Source organism: Hylaeus anthracinus, unplaced genomic scaffold (assembly GCF_026225885.1).
Source record: "Hylaeus anthracinus isolate JK02 unplaced genomic scaffold, UHH_iyHylAnth1.0_haploid 11982, whole genome shotgun sequence".
Taxonomy (NCBI): domain Eukaryota; kingdom Metazoa; phylum Arthropoda; class Insecta; order Hymenoptera; family Colletidae; genus Hylaeus; species Hylaeus anthracinus.
Window position 1 is genome coordinate 6,198,784 of NW_026534330.1, and position 15,020 is coordinate 6,213,803.

General features: G+C 38.4%; 2 protein-coding genes across 2 annotated transcripts in view; both read right to left on the reverse strand.

The window, feature by feature from the left end:
* LOC128886345 (neuronal acetylcholine receptor subunit alpha-7-like) overlaps positions 1–15,020 on the reverse strand; it is a 454,660-nt gene that overhangs the window by 409,403 nt on the left and 30,237 nt on the right. The window lies entirely within an intron of this gene.
* Positions 1–15,020, reverse strand: part of LOC128886337 (inactive rhomboid protein 1) — a 227,271-nt gene that overhangs the window by 14,999 nt on the left and 197,252 nt on the right. The window contains exons 6-8 of the mRNA XM_054141083.1: positions 13,815–14,153; positions 13,214–13,400; positions 12,820–12,909 (exon numbers count right to left, since the gene is read on the reverse strand). Coding sequence (XP_053997058.1) covers positions 12,820–12,909; positions 13,214–13,400; positions 13,815–14,153 — 616 coding nt within the window. The remainder of the gene's footprint in view (positions 1–12,819; positions 12,910–13,213; positions 13,401–13,814; positions 14,154–15,020) is intronic.

Sequence of the window (15,020 nt, forward strand, 5' to 3'; positions counted from 1 at the left end):
CGGGAAAAAAACGAGGAAGCAGAGGCGGCGGGCAAACAACGAATATCGTTGCGAAATCTATTATTTCACGCAACAATATACGGAGACCTGTTCGAGGGGCACTCGATGAATTGTAGCGAATGGGGGAAAGGGAGGGTGGAACGGAAATTTTTGAGCCGCGTACTTGAACAAGCGGCTAAATAAATTGCATTCCAGCGGAATAGGGAAAAGCGGTCGACTATTCCTTTGGAAAACGTAGCCTGTTTTTTAATCAATTTTAAACGAACCGTTATTGCTGTCGCGGCTATTTCTGGCGACTGGTCGACTCGGTGCCACTTTCGGTTTCGGTCAATTTTGGTATTGCTTCGATAGCCCTAATTTGAGACAGGAACGTTAAGTATTCTGTACGTGCCAGTCAAACTACACGTGTTGCAAAATCTTGTGTCTAGAGTGACCTTTTCATTATGTGAATTTAATTTCCTGCTGACACTGATATTTAAAAATGTGGAGCATTGGTAAATTCATTATATATTCGAATAGTAGAAGAGTATATAAAGAATTCGTGTTTCATAATACAGAACAAAGCAAACATTTCATATCCACTCTTTTTTAAAATCTATTACAATGCAAATTGAAAAGTTGAAACAATACCTGCTCTTATAGTATATTTATGGAAACAGTTTTACCATTGGAAACGTTTTTAAAAACTGTTCCCGAGGAACAGGTACCATTGATTTTTATAATAAAAATTTCATTGGAGTGGTTGTAACACAGCTTTTATTACTAATTAACTATGACGAGAGCCGTGAAGCAGATGTTACACTGCATTGTAACTATTATATTTGTATTCAGAAACGTAATAGATTATTAATAAAATATTTCTTGAAATATAAGATATTTCAAGAAATATACAAGTATATCTTTCTAAAAAAAAAAATTAATGTACATTTTTTAGTTTCGCGAGATATCTCGAGAATTCTCAAGACACTCAATTTGGGTTCTCATTTTTCAAGAAATGAAAATGGTTGAGGAAGCAGAAACACTACGTCTATATTATACACGTCCTTTGATACTATGCAAATTTGCCTCAGGAATTTTTTTATACAACGAACAGCGTCTTACATTTTTAAGTGACTCCCTTTACACTGTGTATTTTACTTACAGAATTGAAACGCTTGAGGGCTGAGAACTCAAAATTAAAAACGCTGGTGGTCGATTAAATAATGTATAGTATTAAATTATTAATTTTTTTATTCTTAAGCTATGGAGAAAAATTGTGGAGTGTATTTTGTTCTCAGTTCCATAGATCTTTTGATGAAAATTTTTCGCATCGAAGCACTTCCGTTTCTATTATTCTCGAAGCAGCTCCACGTTCTTTGTAAATGACGGCAATATAGCCCACGTCGAATTATTCATTTCACAGTTTAATTACTCTATTGATCATTCGAGCGTGTTTGCTTTCAATTATACAATACCGGCTCGACGTTCGACGTGGCATAGTTCGTTGTTGGACTATGATCAGCCTACATCTTTCGTGAACCTCCATTAGAAAACATTTGTTTTAATTGCAAAATTATGATCGATTCTTGACTAGTTTGGTCAGTAAAATATCTCAGTTCTGAAAATTGAATCGCGTCGAACAGACCGCAGTTACTACACTATAGTGTAGACAAAAAATAAACACACACAAAATAATTTTAAATTATAATTGAAGCCATTCATCTTCAAATTAATTTCAATCTACCGCAATATTTTTTATTCTTTTCACACGCCACGATACTTATTTTCAGACATGAGCTACGTGTGCCCCGATATTTTTCTCATACTTAGCGAACTACTTTCGAAACATGTACGTAGTTGTCCTTATTGCTTCGCAGATGATTTAACGACGGAACAAGTTTCGCTGGGGAGCTCGACCGCGCGTTTACCGAACGATCGGAAACTCGGAGAAACAATGAGGTTTCAGTTAAACTACCGACAAGTGGCGCAATTACAAACATTTTAAAGTACCTCGCTGGTGATAGTTATCGTACCCAAGTCGCATTATCTGTCGTTCGATTTTTCGAAGATCCTCGAACATGTCGCGCTAATAATGGCACTTTCCATTATGAGAATGGCGTGTAGTTTGGTGTGATTTTTTATTTTGCACCACAGGATTTGATTTTCGCCTCGAAAATTATATACATTACCTAAAATTAAAATTGAATAAACATTCTGTTCTTTGATTGCTTTATATTGTTGAAATTTTTTCGATACAGCCTTACTATCACTTTAAACAAATTTAGTGTACTTTTAACATCCTTTGATTATACGAATATATAATACAAAGTACTATTTTAAAAAATCCAATCAAGCTAGGAAATAATTTAGTCTCAAATCAATTAAAATCTGAAACAAAGGATAAAATCTATAAATAAAGTTAGTATCCCTATCATGTTTATTGTGTTCTCGGGACAATACTCCTCGATGACCATAACAACCCACGAAAAGCAATCACTAATTTCGATTCCTCGTTTTCATGCGAATTTCATTCATAGAGCGCCGATCGTCTGCTTCGGAAAAAAATATTTCCCAACGATGTCGCGCTCCGAAAAGCGCAGCGAGAATGCTCGCAATTAGCATCCGCGTTTTCCAACGGTGACAAATTGAAGTCGCGTAAACTGCTCGTTATAAAACAAACCAGCTGCGCGGTACAGACCAAAAAAAAAAGAAAAAAAGGAGCGTTTTTCGAGAACTTCGAGGCGAACTCTTCGCTCGAGCTGAACCGACCGGTGCGTCCTAGTGCACCCAGCGGTGCTTTAAATTTATTTCTTAAGCCAGCATCTTTCACAACTTTCGCGGGAATAAATCTGCAGTGTTCGGGCAACGAGGGAATAGGTCGAAAAATTAGCGTGACCTAGATATGGTTGCAGTGCGAGGAACTAGCGAAGAAATACTGCTTTCGGTGCTTGTTCATTTTCTTCGGGACACGCTCCCTGCATTTGGACAATTTTTAAACTCGGAGAATCTTTGCACGATACGGTACTGGGAAAAATATGCTCGTGAGATTAATTTGTTTCTGTCCCCAACTGTATTTGATTGCAAGATAAATTACTTGATTGAGATGAAAAATATTGCTCGAATGCTGAAAGTATTTTAATTTTTATCAAACTCAGGCTACGGATACGATACGTAGAACAACCAACGTTGGTCCTTCTTTGTGCGTTTCCTTGAAGGTGTTGGAATTAATGACACTCCGTGTATTGCATCGTGCCCACGCAGTGTTGCATGCCTCGTACATATACCTAAATACACAAGCGCACTCACACAGACGTGAATACAAATCTACGACCACGAGCCAACGTGTAGAAGCGTGGCGAGGGGAGTATCCGCTCGAGTTTTTATTAAAATTTACATTGCACGCAGGCACACCGCGACGTAATAAGAAAACCGCGGGGCCATTTATTAGCGGAAACCTAATAAACCCGTTATTAACTAACATCGGCGTTACCTTAATCAAAACGCAGCGTTATGAGAGAAATTTCACTGGTTTTTCCGACTCTCCCTCGGTTCCCAACTTTCTCTCTCGCTTTTCTCTCTCGCTCTCTCTCTCTCTTGGATATTTTCCAGGCGAAACGCAACGGGAGATCGCGCGTATTTTCATTCCCCTAACGTTAATTTATTGCCTGCCAGTACGCCAGGGAACACCGATGATTTTTTCAACGGGAAAGAGGAATTGCAAGAATGAGAATCGCGACTTCGGAGCTATCGCCTGTCGTTACCATAATTCGCTTTTAAAAATTGGATTATTACTGGACGGTTTCGATCGGAGATTGTATGTTATTTAAGATGTAAGTATTATTGCTACAATGGTGGTGCTGGATTATAGTTAAACTATCGTCGGCATGGATATGAACTAAAATAATGCTTTCGCTGTTAAAATTATTTTAACGATTCCAAAAATATCAAACGTAAGTAAACCATCGTTTATATGAATGATACTTTACACGAGCCAACCTATTATCAAACCACAGTATTTAAACACCAGTTCGTCATCGCCACGTACAAAATATGTAGATATCCTCCATCGCCGTGCTCCATAAGATCGCGGCGATCCGTTCGTATTCCGCTGCCACTCCGATACTATAATTTCGGCGATTTAAATGCATGTGCATGCGACTCGATAGACACGCCCGATATCTCGACTCGCGTCGTCTACGCATTACGTGCGTGGCATCGAGCGGGATCAACGTGAGATAACGTAATGAATTGCATCGATCCGGCGTTGCGCTCCGCAACCGTCTCTGAATATTTATACTTTCATTATTGCGGAATACAGAGCCGGTGCCGCGCATCAACGACGCCCGAACATGAAAATCGAACAGCCAAACGGGCTCGATTTCATCGCAATTACCCTCTTGTCGCGACAACCCTATAACCTAAAACTCATTTCGCGACGCGTGTGAAACGTCGGTTAACAAAGCCCAGCAACGAAAATTGGATACTGTTTCACTCGACTGGAATAATGTGTGCGTTAGGAGCCTACTAAGTAAGAAAATGAAACGATGGGAGCAAGGATAACACTGATATTGTCACTGTTTCGGCTACAGTTTAATTCTGCATTTGTTTTTTTTTGTTTTTTTTTTTTTTACGAGAAACATCTAGTAGTTTCATCAATCGATTTTTATGAAATTTAGTACACAGATTTATCGAACAGTCGAAAATATTTGATCCACTTCGTTGCTGGAAATTTATATTATAGGGTGGGATCATCTATTGAAGTAGAGGGTTGAACAGTCAGTACGTCTTGAAACCTATTAGGTACGGGAAAAAAGATTTACATTGCCAAGTTGTATATTTATAAAATGCAAATCTAATTATATAAGAAGTTTTACCAATAACTCATGTGCACTTTAATTCTTTTTTTCTTTAATGACTTTGTTGAAAATATATGTATTAGCATTCTACAGTGATGAAAGGAAGTTGCGTGTTATCGATATGTATCCTAGTCCTCAGAATTTATTTAGTTCCTCAATGAACTAGCAAAACATCCCGCTGGTTGCTCCATTATGCAACGATTCAAATTTTTATCATCGTCTAGGTATTCCGTTGTTTTCCCCGCGTGGAGAATTCGTTGAAAATTCAAATATTAGCGGGAGAACAACGCTCGGAGGACTTAGCTTTCTTCGTTGCAAGCAAGAGGAAACACGTTGTACACACTAGCCCGGGGTTTCCTCAGCCGCGTGGAACGCTGTCCGCCGGAAGTTTGGTCTACTAAAGTTATACACAAGGACTACTACGGTCGACCGTATTTCAAAACTTGCCACTTAGCTCGGCTACTGGCTGAAACAATCCGGACAACGACCGGCCCCGTGTTTCGCTCGTCGTTCGAGCGCGGAAAACTGGACCGTTTGTATACACAAGGACCCATTAGAATATTTTACGCGTGACCTGGAAAAGAATAACCCTCGACAATGCCCGTGCACGCCTTGAGAAACGCGGAGGGACCTAAAGGAGTTAATTTTCCGCGAATACGGTCCTTGACTCGATACTACACCTTCTAAATCTCGTGTTTTTCGACTGATTTCAGTTTTGTCATATATCAGATTAATTTAAGTGTTTAATTATTACGTGGAAGTCGATAATGAAGGGGTTTTCCAAAGGAGGCTGAGAATTTTGTTTTTTAATTTTAAAATACACCTGACAGAGTGGTAATGGTGGACACTTTAACTTGTAATTCATTTTCATTAATAATAGAAAAGTTGAACGTTTTACCTTACAATTTATGTTTTATTATAAATGAACATTAACACCCTTTTTGGAGAATCCAATCATTCCTGTTATTTTTATTTTCCTATCTACGAATGAATATTAGTATTCTTAGTATAACACAGAATGAATTACCATTATTCATCTCCCATGTAGACACAGATGTTGCAGTTACATGATAAGATACTATGAATGCAATGGAAGTTTGCAAAACCATCTGTGCAATAATTTATGTGAATTTATGGTCCACAGATAATGAAATGAGTTCTCGTTAGGCGTAAGAACTTAACAATGTAAATTATCCGGTATATTTCTATCTAATATGAAAATAATACGGAAAATGTTGAATCTCTTTTGAAGTGTCAGAACGAATTGTAATAAGCAAAAAATGTTTTGTACTTGTAGCTTGCATACAATTTCGAAATGAAATGATTAAGAATCCCTACTCTCTCGGCCTGATTTTATTATTTATTATGCAAATACACGCCTCGAAAAAAAAATGTAATACTGTTTCCATGTGCGCTATCATATTCGCACGTAAATTCCGACAGAAATATTACTCCCATGCATTCGAAACAGGAAATGTTTGAATGATTAAATGAAATGTATTATTTTGCTTGTTAATAAACCCTTGCCCGTAGTTATGAATATCTTTGCAATAATATCCGAAAATTTTAATAACAACCGACGTGCAACGAGCTCCAGTATGATGATGATAATCTTTTTAACGAGGGCTTTGATCCAGTTTTCTTGTTTTCGAGGATCTGTCGAGGATTCTTATTCAGAATCGAGTAAGAAAATTTGGAAATACTCACTCACTTAATTTCTAAATAAAGTTTGTATGCATTTAAAGTGTTCCAAGGTAAGCTCGGTTGGTAATAATGAATAAGCGAGAGGCGTTTGACGCCAACTTCGATGAAATTTTGTAGGTTTGTAGAGCAGCCAATAATAGGAGACGTGCACCTTTTTTAACTGGAGAAATTCGGGTTTAAGATGAGCGTTCCAAAAATGTACTCTTTTCGTATCAGTTTCAAAAGTAGTGAAGGTATAGAAAAGCTTTAAAAATGAATGCTTCGTTATTCGTATCGAAAATATCACAGTTTACACAAAAGTACGTATAGACAATCTTCTATTTACTGTCGCTTCAAAGACATCATTACAATTGCTCATTTTTTGTTATTAATTGTTAATATGTATATAATAACAATGTCAAATGAAGGCATTTTCAGTCGATAACCAATTTAGAAAAAAGAAAACAGCCCGCTATCTCATTTTTGAAAGAATATTAAAAACACAAGAGGCGACAGTGGAAGGCATTTTTTCTCCTTTTTTTTCTTTACTAATGTGTACACCAAGATCTTTCCGTAATAACCACGAAGAATGTTCTTCTAAAAGTTCCTTGTATTCCCAATAGTTTCCAAGACATAATTAGAGAGGCGAAACTTCGCGGAGTAATTTCGTCCCTGAAGCCCAAGTTTTAGTAGCTAAAAAATTCGTGTCTTTTATTTTTAACCAGCCCGCAAGCCTGACAAGTTTCATGAACGTTAGATAATGCACTTTTTTTTTTATCGTTAGGCTATTAAACTCCCTACTGGGTTATTAGCAACATGCTCATTACTGAGCATATTAGCCATTAACTTGTAATTAAATCAACGAGTGCACATTGCAGCATTACACAAAAATTAAATTTAGATACAATTACTAACTAAGTACAGTTTTGTGATTTCAATCTAACGAATAAATTCGTTTAGTAAATAAAACAAATTCAAGGGACACGATAAACATTCCCACACGACGAGAATCGCGCGTTCGGAATTTCGGATACACGACCAAATTTAAAGTGTTTCAAAGAGTCGTGAGCTTCCATCGCATTTATCGTCCTTTTGATTAAATTCTCGACGCAAAAGTATTCGTGTTTAGGGTTAATTATATAAGCATTACGAGCGTTGGGGCAAGCGGCTGGAACAAAGAGCAGGTAATAAAGAGCGACGCGAGGCTATGGGGATCGAAGGGAACAGACAGAAACCCACTACAATGGCTGCATTCGGATACAGGAACAATAGCTGGATCCTGTCGGGAATCAATTTCCTCCCTGGCCGTCGAAATTACAACGGAGAATCTACATTTATTTAGTTGCACGGCGCAACGGCCGCTGGCAAACAATAATCTCGCAATTATACGAGAATTCGACGTCACGTTGGAACGATTGCTATTGCATCCCCTCTACAATCGTGTCGACGACAAAAAAAGAAAGCTCGCTATACTCCTGCACGCCTGTCAAAGCTTCTGCTCGTTGCAAATGGTCGACCTATTTCGATCAAGGATAAAAGGAAATAGTTAACTTTTACTGTTTTTAAATTCTCCTCGAAATCGCGTTTTTTCTTTCAATAAAACCATCCGTTCTTGCGATGCTTTTATGGAAAAGGAACGCTTACATCGGGAACTTTTTTAAAAACTGTTCTTGCAGAACATACACCTTTCTTGCGATGAGAATTCTATGGAAACTGTTATTTCAAGACTTCTGTTAGAAAAAGTTTCGCGAAGTATAGAAAGGTCCATAGTTGTGGTTATTTGTAGGTAAAGTTTAATCTAAGAATATAATATTGTATTATTTATATGTTATTTGTGAGCTTTCAGTGTTATTAAGGAGTTATAATTAAAGAATTTCGAAAAAGAGAACGAATGATTAATGCATATAAATAATTATACTCGACTTATATGCACATGTTCGTTATAAACATTTTCTATATCTTGTCTTACGCGATGGTTTTACTACAAAACGATAACTATTTAGAATATCTTCCGAAAATCCCTTAAGATTCATGGAATCGAAACGTTATCCATAAATTGCTCGCCATTAAGACCGAATCGTTAGTCCTTATTTATTTTCGTGCTCCGCGAGCATTACTCGGTAGAATTGATTGGCAGTACATAAACGTAATTTAAATATTCATTAAGACCGTCCCTCCCGAGCTAGCATATTATAAATTCCACTATTCTTAACAGGATATTCGCAATTCCTATCAGGCTCGCAATGAAAAGCAAGCAGATCTCTCGGACCACGGACCATTAGCAAACTATGCTCCGTCGTTGGCAATTATTTTCCACGGGATTCCTCGTTCGATTCTCGAATTACAATCGAAATAAAACACGTCGCCCGAAACCACCGATATTAATTCGTCCGCACATTTCGTACAACCATAATTACATCTCGGGAACATCCCTTTCGTACGTGTTCCGATGTGCACGAGCACACATCCGGGGTTTATCTCAAAATCGAAACGAGAACGTTATAGGGAGACGCGAACGAATGGAAACGGGGAATCGCGCGTCGGCCGAATAAACGACGTCCCAGGCTAACAATTATTGTTCCGCACGATCCAATTATAATTCCAATTTTCGCGCTGTTTGCGGTTAAACACGAAAGATCCGTGATGGAGATGCCCGTGGAGACGCCCCGGGCTATCGTCTGCATCGACCAAACACGGGTAAAATATCAAAAAATCCACGAAAATACCATTCTAACCGATCTACGAGACTGAGGTACACGTTCGACATACAGGGTGGAACGAAATTCGCGATTGATTGATCACACTTTCACGTGTGGCTCTGCTGGTTTCTGTTCAAATTTTGATAGACAGAGGTAAAATTGTTTCAGGTATATACTGCCAGGAGAAATAAAATAGTCTTTATAATAAATATCGTGTAGGTTTACTTAGTGATTGGCTGAGTAATTAAATCTGCAGCAATGATTCTGATCGAGTTGCATTGACAGCAGGTGAGGGACTCGGTTAAAAAGTGTAGATAATTGTTCAAAAAATTTGTAGAAAAACATTCCAGATTATACGACTTTTGCTGAAATATAATTCTGTGTAGCATTTTAATAAGCATGCTGAATATTAAAAATATTGTATACAAAAATAGAATTAACAAGGCTAAAAGCGAAAACATAAACGAATGCAAAATATGTATTCTTCATAAGCACGAGGACTTTTAAGAAACAGTAGGATGGAAAATGGGTACAATACTGGGGATTGTTATTTAATCTGTTTTGCATTAAATTCAAAATGCGATTTAAATTCAAAGCTCCAAGTCAGATGGACGTTGCGCAAATTAACGATACAAATGAAAAACAACGAGTGAATTAATTTGTATTTCAATCGGTTAAAGCAATTTACTTATTTCGAGTCGGCAGCATACATGGAATGTTTTTAACACGGTAATCTAATAAAAATTTAAAATTTTGTCGATAATAGGATGTATAACTGTGGGTTTCCACGGAAACAGGTCGCCGAGAATAATTCCTGAGCTTACTGGAATCGGGACAAATCTCTTAGAAGGGAAACGACTTATAAAATTCCAGTGTTTAATGAGATTTGCCTCGAATGATATTTCCATTTGGTTCGCGCAAATGGTACGGGTACAATTGTTATAGGAAATTAGAGTTTCTTCTCGTTTAACAGGATCTCTATTGTGTGCAAATATGGTCAACATTTGGACTTTCTCGATATATTCGACGCTTTCACATGGCTTTCTTGATAAAAAATGTATTATAAATACCACAGTCTGCGCGGATAGCTATTGTGGCTAACATCTAGAAGCATCGTGTATTTTGCAACGATGACCTACATATTAACGATAAAAGCATAAATAAGTCCTTTAAACGTCTATGAAAATGGATACATAACTATTTCGAGAAAGTGAGTTCAAGTTCAGTATTGGAATCCAATACTATCAAAAGCCGCCAGTACAAAATAGAAATCATTAAAGATTATTGTTCGATTATAGTGAAAATTCAAATTTTCAAGGAACCTTTATGAACAAACTTTTCGTTTTCTACATCGGTAAATCAAAAAATCATAATTTCGTTCGAATATGTGGCAAGTATGAAACCATTCTCAACTTTCGTAACTTCCTAAGCCTTGATAACTGGCAGAAAAACGTAACGAATAAAAAGGGAAGTTTCAGCCGAAGAAAAGTGTCAAAGAGTGTTTACATGTTGTCCTTGTTTCTAGTTTAAATCTACTTTCTTTGTCCGTTTGCTCTTAGCTTATGTTCACAGCTCGATGTAAAGCGCCAGAAGTGTCATTCTCGCTTGAAAGCCGGACGTGAGATTTGCTTGCTGAATACGGTCTTAAAAGCAGAAGGGAAGTCTGTTTCTACACTTCGCGAATCCTAACACGGTCTATTCGGATTAAGTAATTAAATGACATTTACTGGTTTCCACTGATATTTCAGTAAAGATGGATGTATTAAATTTCAACATTAACGCAAGTAAGTTTTCCATTTCTCAATTATTCACATTTCATGACTTCAATGTATACATTATTTTATTAAATTTAATTTTGGTATTCGTTATTGTTTTTTTCACGTGATAAAACGATATCGATAATTATCGTCAGCTTTGAATAAAAAAGTTGTTAGACTCAAATAATTTCCTAGATTTTTCCGTATAGCATCTATTTATTCAAATCGTATCTGATAGCGCGTTGTAAAGAGTCTCGCGCGGTGTTTTCGAGACATCGAACCGATAACGTCGGAAATCGACCGAAAGTTTTTAAATTAAAATTTCAAATGGTTCTAAGTTTCCCGTTCGGTTGTAATAAACGTTTGAGCGAATGAAATTTTAAGGTTAAACGTTATGCAAACTTTGCGCCGATCAAAGTTTTTTCATTAATACGAATCAGCCCCGGCGAACGGAAAGTTCATAATTTCTTCGAACGGTGAAATTACGAATAATAACGCGAGATTGTTCGAGTAATTATAAATTGCGGGGTAACAGTCCGTTTAATTATACTCGATTTTACGGCAGATTTTCTGTCGAGTTAAGCTTCCATCTTTTATTACCACTTCGCTGAAAGTACACAACAGGTTCCCATTGAGTGAAACAGTCTCGCCCCTTCCCTTCACCACCATAACTTCTTGGCAGAATTCTGGTGAATTTTCGTCTCTGGAACTGGCTCCAAGTTATCTGGTATCTTCTCGCTTAATTAGTTTTTTGACTTTGTTTCGAACTCCATCTAAGATGAGCTCGCGGAGATATGAACAGACGTGCCTCTCCGGAAGTCGAATAAATGGAACGCTTAAAATTAATAGGGGCGCTGAAAGTATGGAGCCCTCTTTCCGTTATCATAGAGAAATTGTTGCGGGACGATTTAAAGTAATCGTACATTTATTTTATGTATCGTACGCGAAATCAAAAATTGTTTATTGTATCTCAATATTCTTTTAACAAAAAATCGTCTTGAAAGTACGTCAGTGTTTCAAAAGACTAGGGTTAGTTAACTTATAATGAGATTTAAATGAGATCCAAATTAAGGAAAACCATTCATAAAATACACGAGCTTTATTGAAAAATTAAAGAGGTTAAAAGCACTGTTGAAGATAATTGGAGTTTAGATAATATTATACTTAATGTTAAGAGAACTTATCTTTTTTTAAATCAAGTCTCTAAATCCAGAGACAAGTGTTCGAAGGAGAAGCAATCGAATCAATCACAGCCTCGTTAGCTCGAAATTCCTAATCAGAGTGGATCGGCTATCGTAATTAATGCACGTTCGAAATTAGTAACTCAACGGGTGGGACTTCGTGAGATATATCAAAGCCACTTCGGCGCGCGACGATGCCCGAAAACCGGAAGATGATTACCGCTACCTCGTTAGCGTAATGATCGTACAGACTTCCGTGGAAACGTACAACTTAACTCCGAGGAAACTTAGCCTCGCCTTGCCACCGAAGGCTGCGCGTCGGGTGAACGATAACGAAACACTGATTAATTCGTTCAATTTGATTCCTATCGGGGATGGCGAGCAATGAAACGAGCAAAAAGAGCAATAAATCGCTCCCTGTGTATCAACGATTGAAGGTAGGTATACTAATAAATAGGGTGATTAGGAGTACTCAATTTAAATCAAATTAATCGCGGTCGGAGGGTTTAACTGCTGCTACGAACAGGTTTGATCGTTTCTGATCCTTTATGGGAAATTTCTATTTAGTTATTGTAAAATAAAAAATAAGAGTTGTTTTTAAAAAAATTTTAAATACATGGATATCTGTCACGTTCAAAGATAAATTGTTTATTAGAGGACTCACCTCGACGACGTAATGAAGACCAGAAAGCGTCATTCTAGCCACAGAATCTTTCCGTCTGACTGGTTGCTGCCATCTTCTCAGTGTAACACCCTGGAGAAATAAATCTTCACAGTTTCAAAACATACACGAGTTTTAACGAATTTCCTCATATCTAACTTAGAGGGGACATGATTACTCGTACTGGCCTAAATTCTGTTTTCTCAATTTTTTTAGTTTTGTGTCCAATTCTCCCTTAATTATTTTCGAGACGAAGTACGGTAAATGTTTAATTGAAAATATATGGAAAATAGTTTTCTGTGTTTGACGTCGAAGTATTCAAGAGAAATGCTTCCTTAAGTTAGTCAACGGTTTAATTCCCAACTGAGATAGGTTAATAACCAGCGGATTTACTTACCACCGGCACATCCGTGGTATCTGGCACGTCCCTTGTAATATCAGGATCCGGTGGTCTGTGTTCCGGAACAAGGGCGCCATACTTCCTCGATGCCATTCTCCGTCGTCGATCCAGCCATCTTTGTCTCTCCAAGGCCTCGGACTCCTCGTCCACGCCGAAGAATTGTGCTGTTTCGCGTCTGATGTAGCTGGAACAGAAAATAAAGCGGCACTGGTGTTGTTTTCTCCAACAATATCTCCGCAGCTACATTATTGCATTGGGGAATAAATAGGAAAAGAAAGTAGGTTCAATTAACATAAGTTTTGTGATCCCAAAAATATTAAATACTTTTCCAATAGAAGATAAATGAAATGTGTATTCTACATTCTGAATTACAAAATAAATCTTCGATTGAAAGAGATGGAAAGTAAAAAGGTGTTTCATAGAAAACAGATGGAAATTTAGGACAAAAAGATATACTACAAATGTGTCTTAAGAGAGAAATAATTTGAACTTGAAGGTCTTTGGTTCAACTTAGGTATGTTTAGCGTTAAATGAAGAAAAATAAAATTCGGAATTTGTCCTATTTATGGGCCCAATAATAATTGATAGACGATCTTACTTCCTGATAGCTTCGGAGCGACTCATGTTTCTCCTCAACCTGGGCCTCTGGGATCCAAGGACGCTGGCGGAGCTGGTCACCTGAACAACTGGTCTCGGTGGGGTGGGCGCTGACACGCTTCTCGTGATGTTGGCTCCGGATCCTGTGCCAGCAACGGTGCCAGTCGTGACCGATGGCACCGTTGCTGTCGTCGTGATCGTCGTAGCTGTTGCTGCGTTCGTCGGTGCCGAGCCAGCGCTTCCCACCGGGTACAAACTGATGCTCTGGCTATTCTCTCCATCGGGACCATTCGACGTGACCGTCGACGTGCCGGTTGTACCGGATCCTGGCGATGGTTGCCTGCAAAATTTATAATCAATTGTTAGTTTAGAAGACATTTGAGATGGATCAATAGTTAAACAGTTCTACTGATTAATCATGAGAGGGTTGAAAAGGGTGGAATTTTACTATTCATGGATCTCTCTCAACCCTCTTAGTGGAATGACACGCTAGAGATTGCACTTATTTTCAAACTATTTCTGTATGTGACCCAAAAGGTCGACAAACTTCGTTAACCAAAACTGTTGATTAATTTTCTCAGATGTCGCTCCAGAATCGTTTCGAAACCGGGTCGCGACACCGAATTTTCCTTAGCAACGAGGTTGTTCCATCACACCTATCTCGGTTCTTTCAGCAAGGATCGCGTGGAAACATTGAAAAGAAACGAAACCCGTGGTCGCGTACTACGAAGTGGGGAAAACACACAAGAGACTCTTTCCGCCGCGGTCAGATCGGAAATCGCGGTGACGATGAAACGTTTCCCCGTCGCTGAATATGCGCCTGGTTATAAACTCGACGGCGTAATCCCGCCTAGGCAAAGGAGAGGAACTATAAGCCCTGTCCACACCCCAAGAAAGCTCCGAGAGTAGCCGAAAGTGGCGACTTAGAGGCACCCGTGTCTACAGGATCCTATGGAGCGCGGCGAACTTTTCAATTTTATCTGCCTCTCATCTATTCATGACTCGCTGGGTTTCGTGTCCCGGCATTCTTTCGCGGGATTCTCCGGAAGAGGGGGATAGAGGGTTGCGTGGACCCGTGGAGCTCCGACAACAATCGAGGATGCCGGTTACCGAAGTCCAATAAGCGGAGTTCCAAAGCGAACCCACGGAAAGGGAGAGCAACCCCTTTCGGAAGAAACTTTTCGCCGATTGGAAGTTACACGATGCC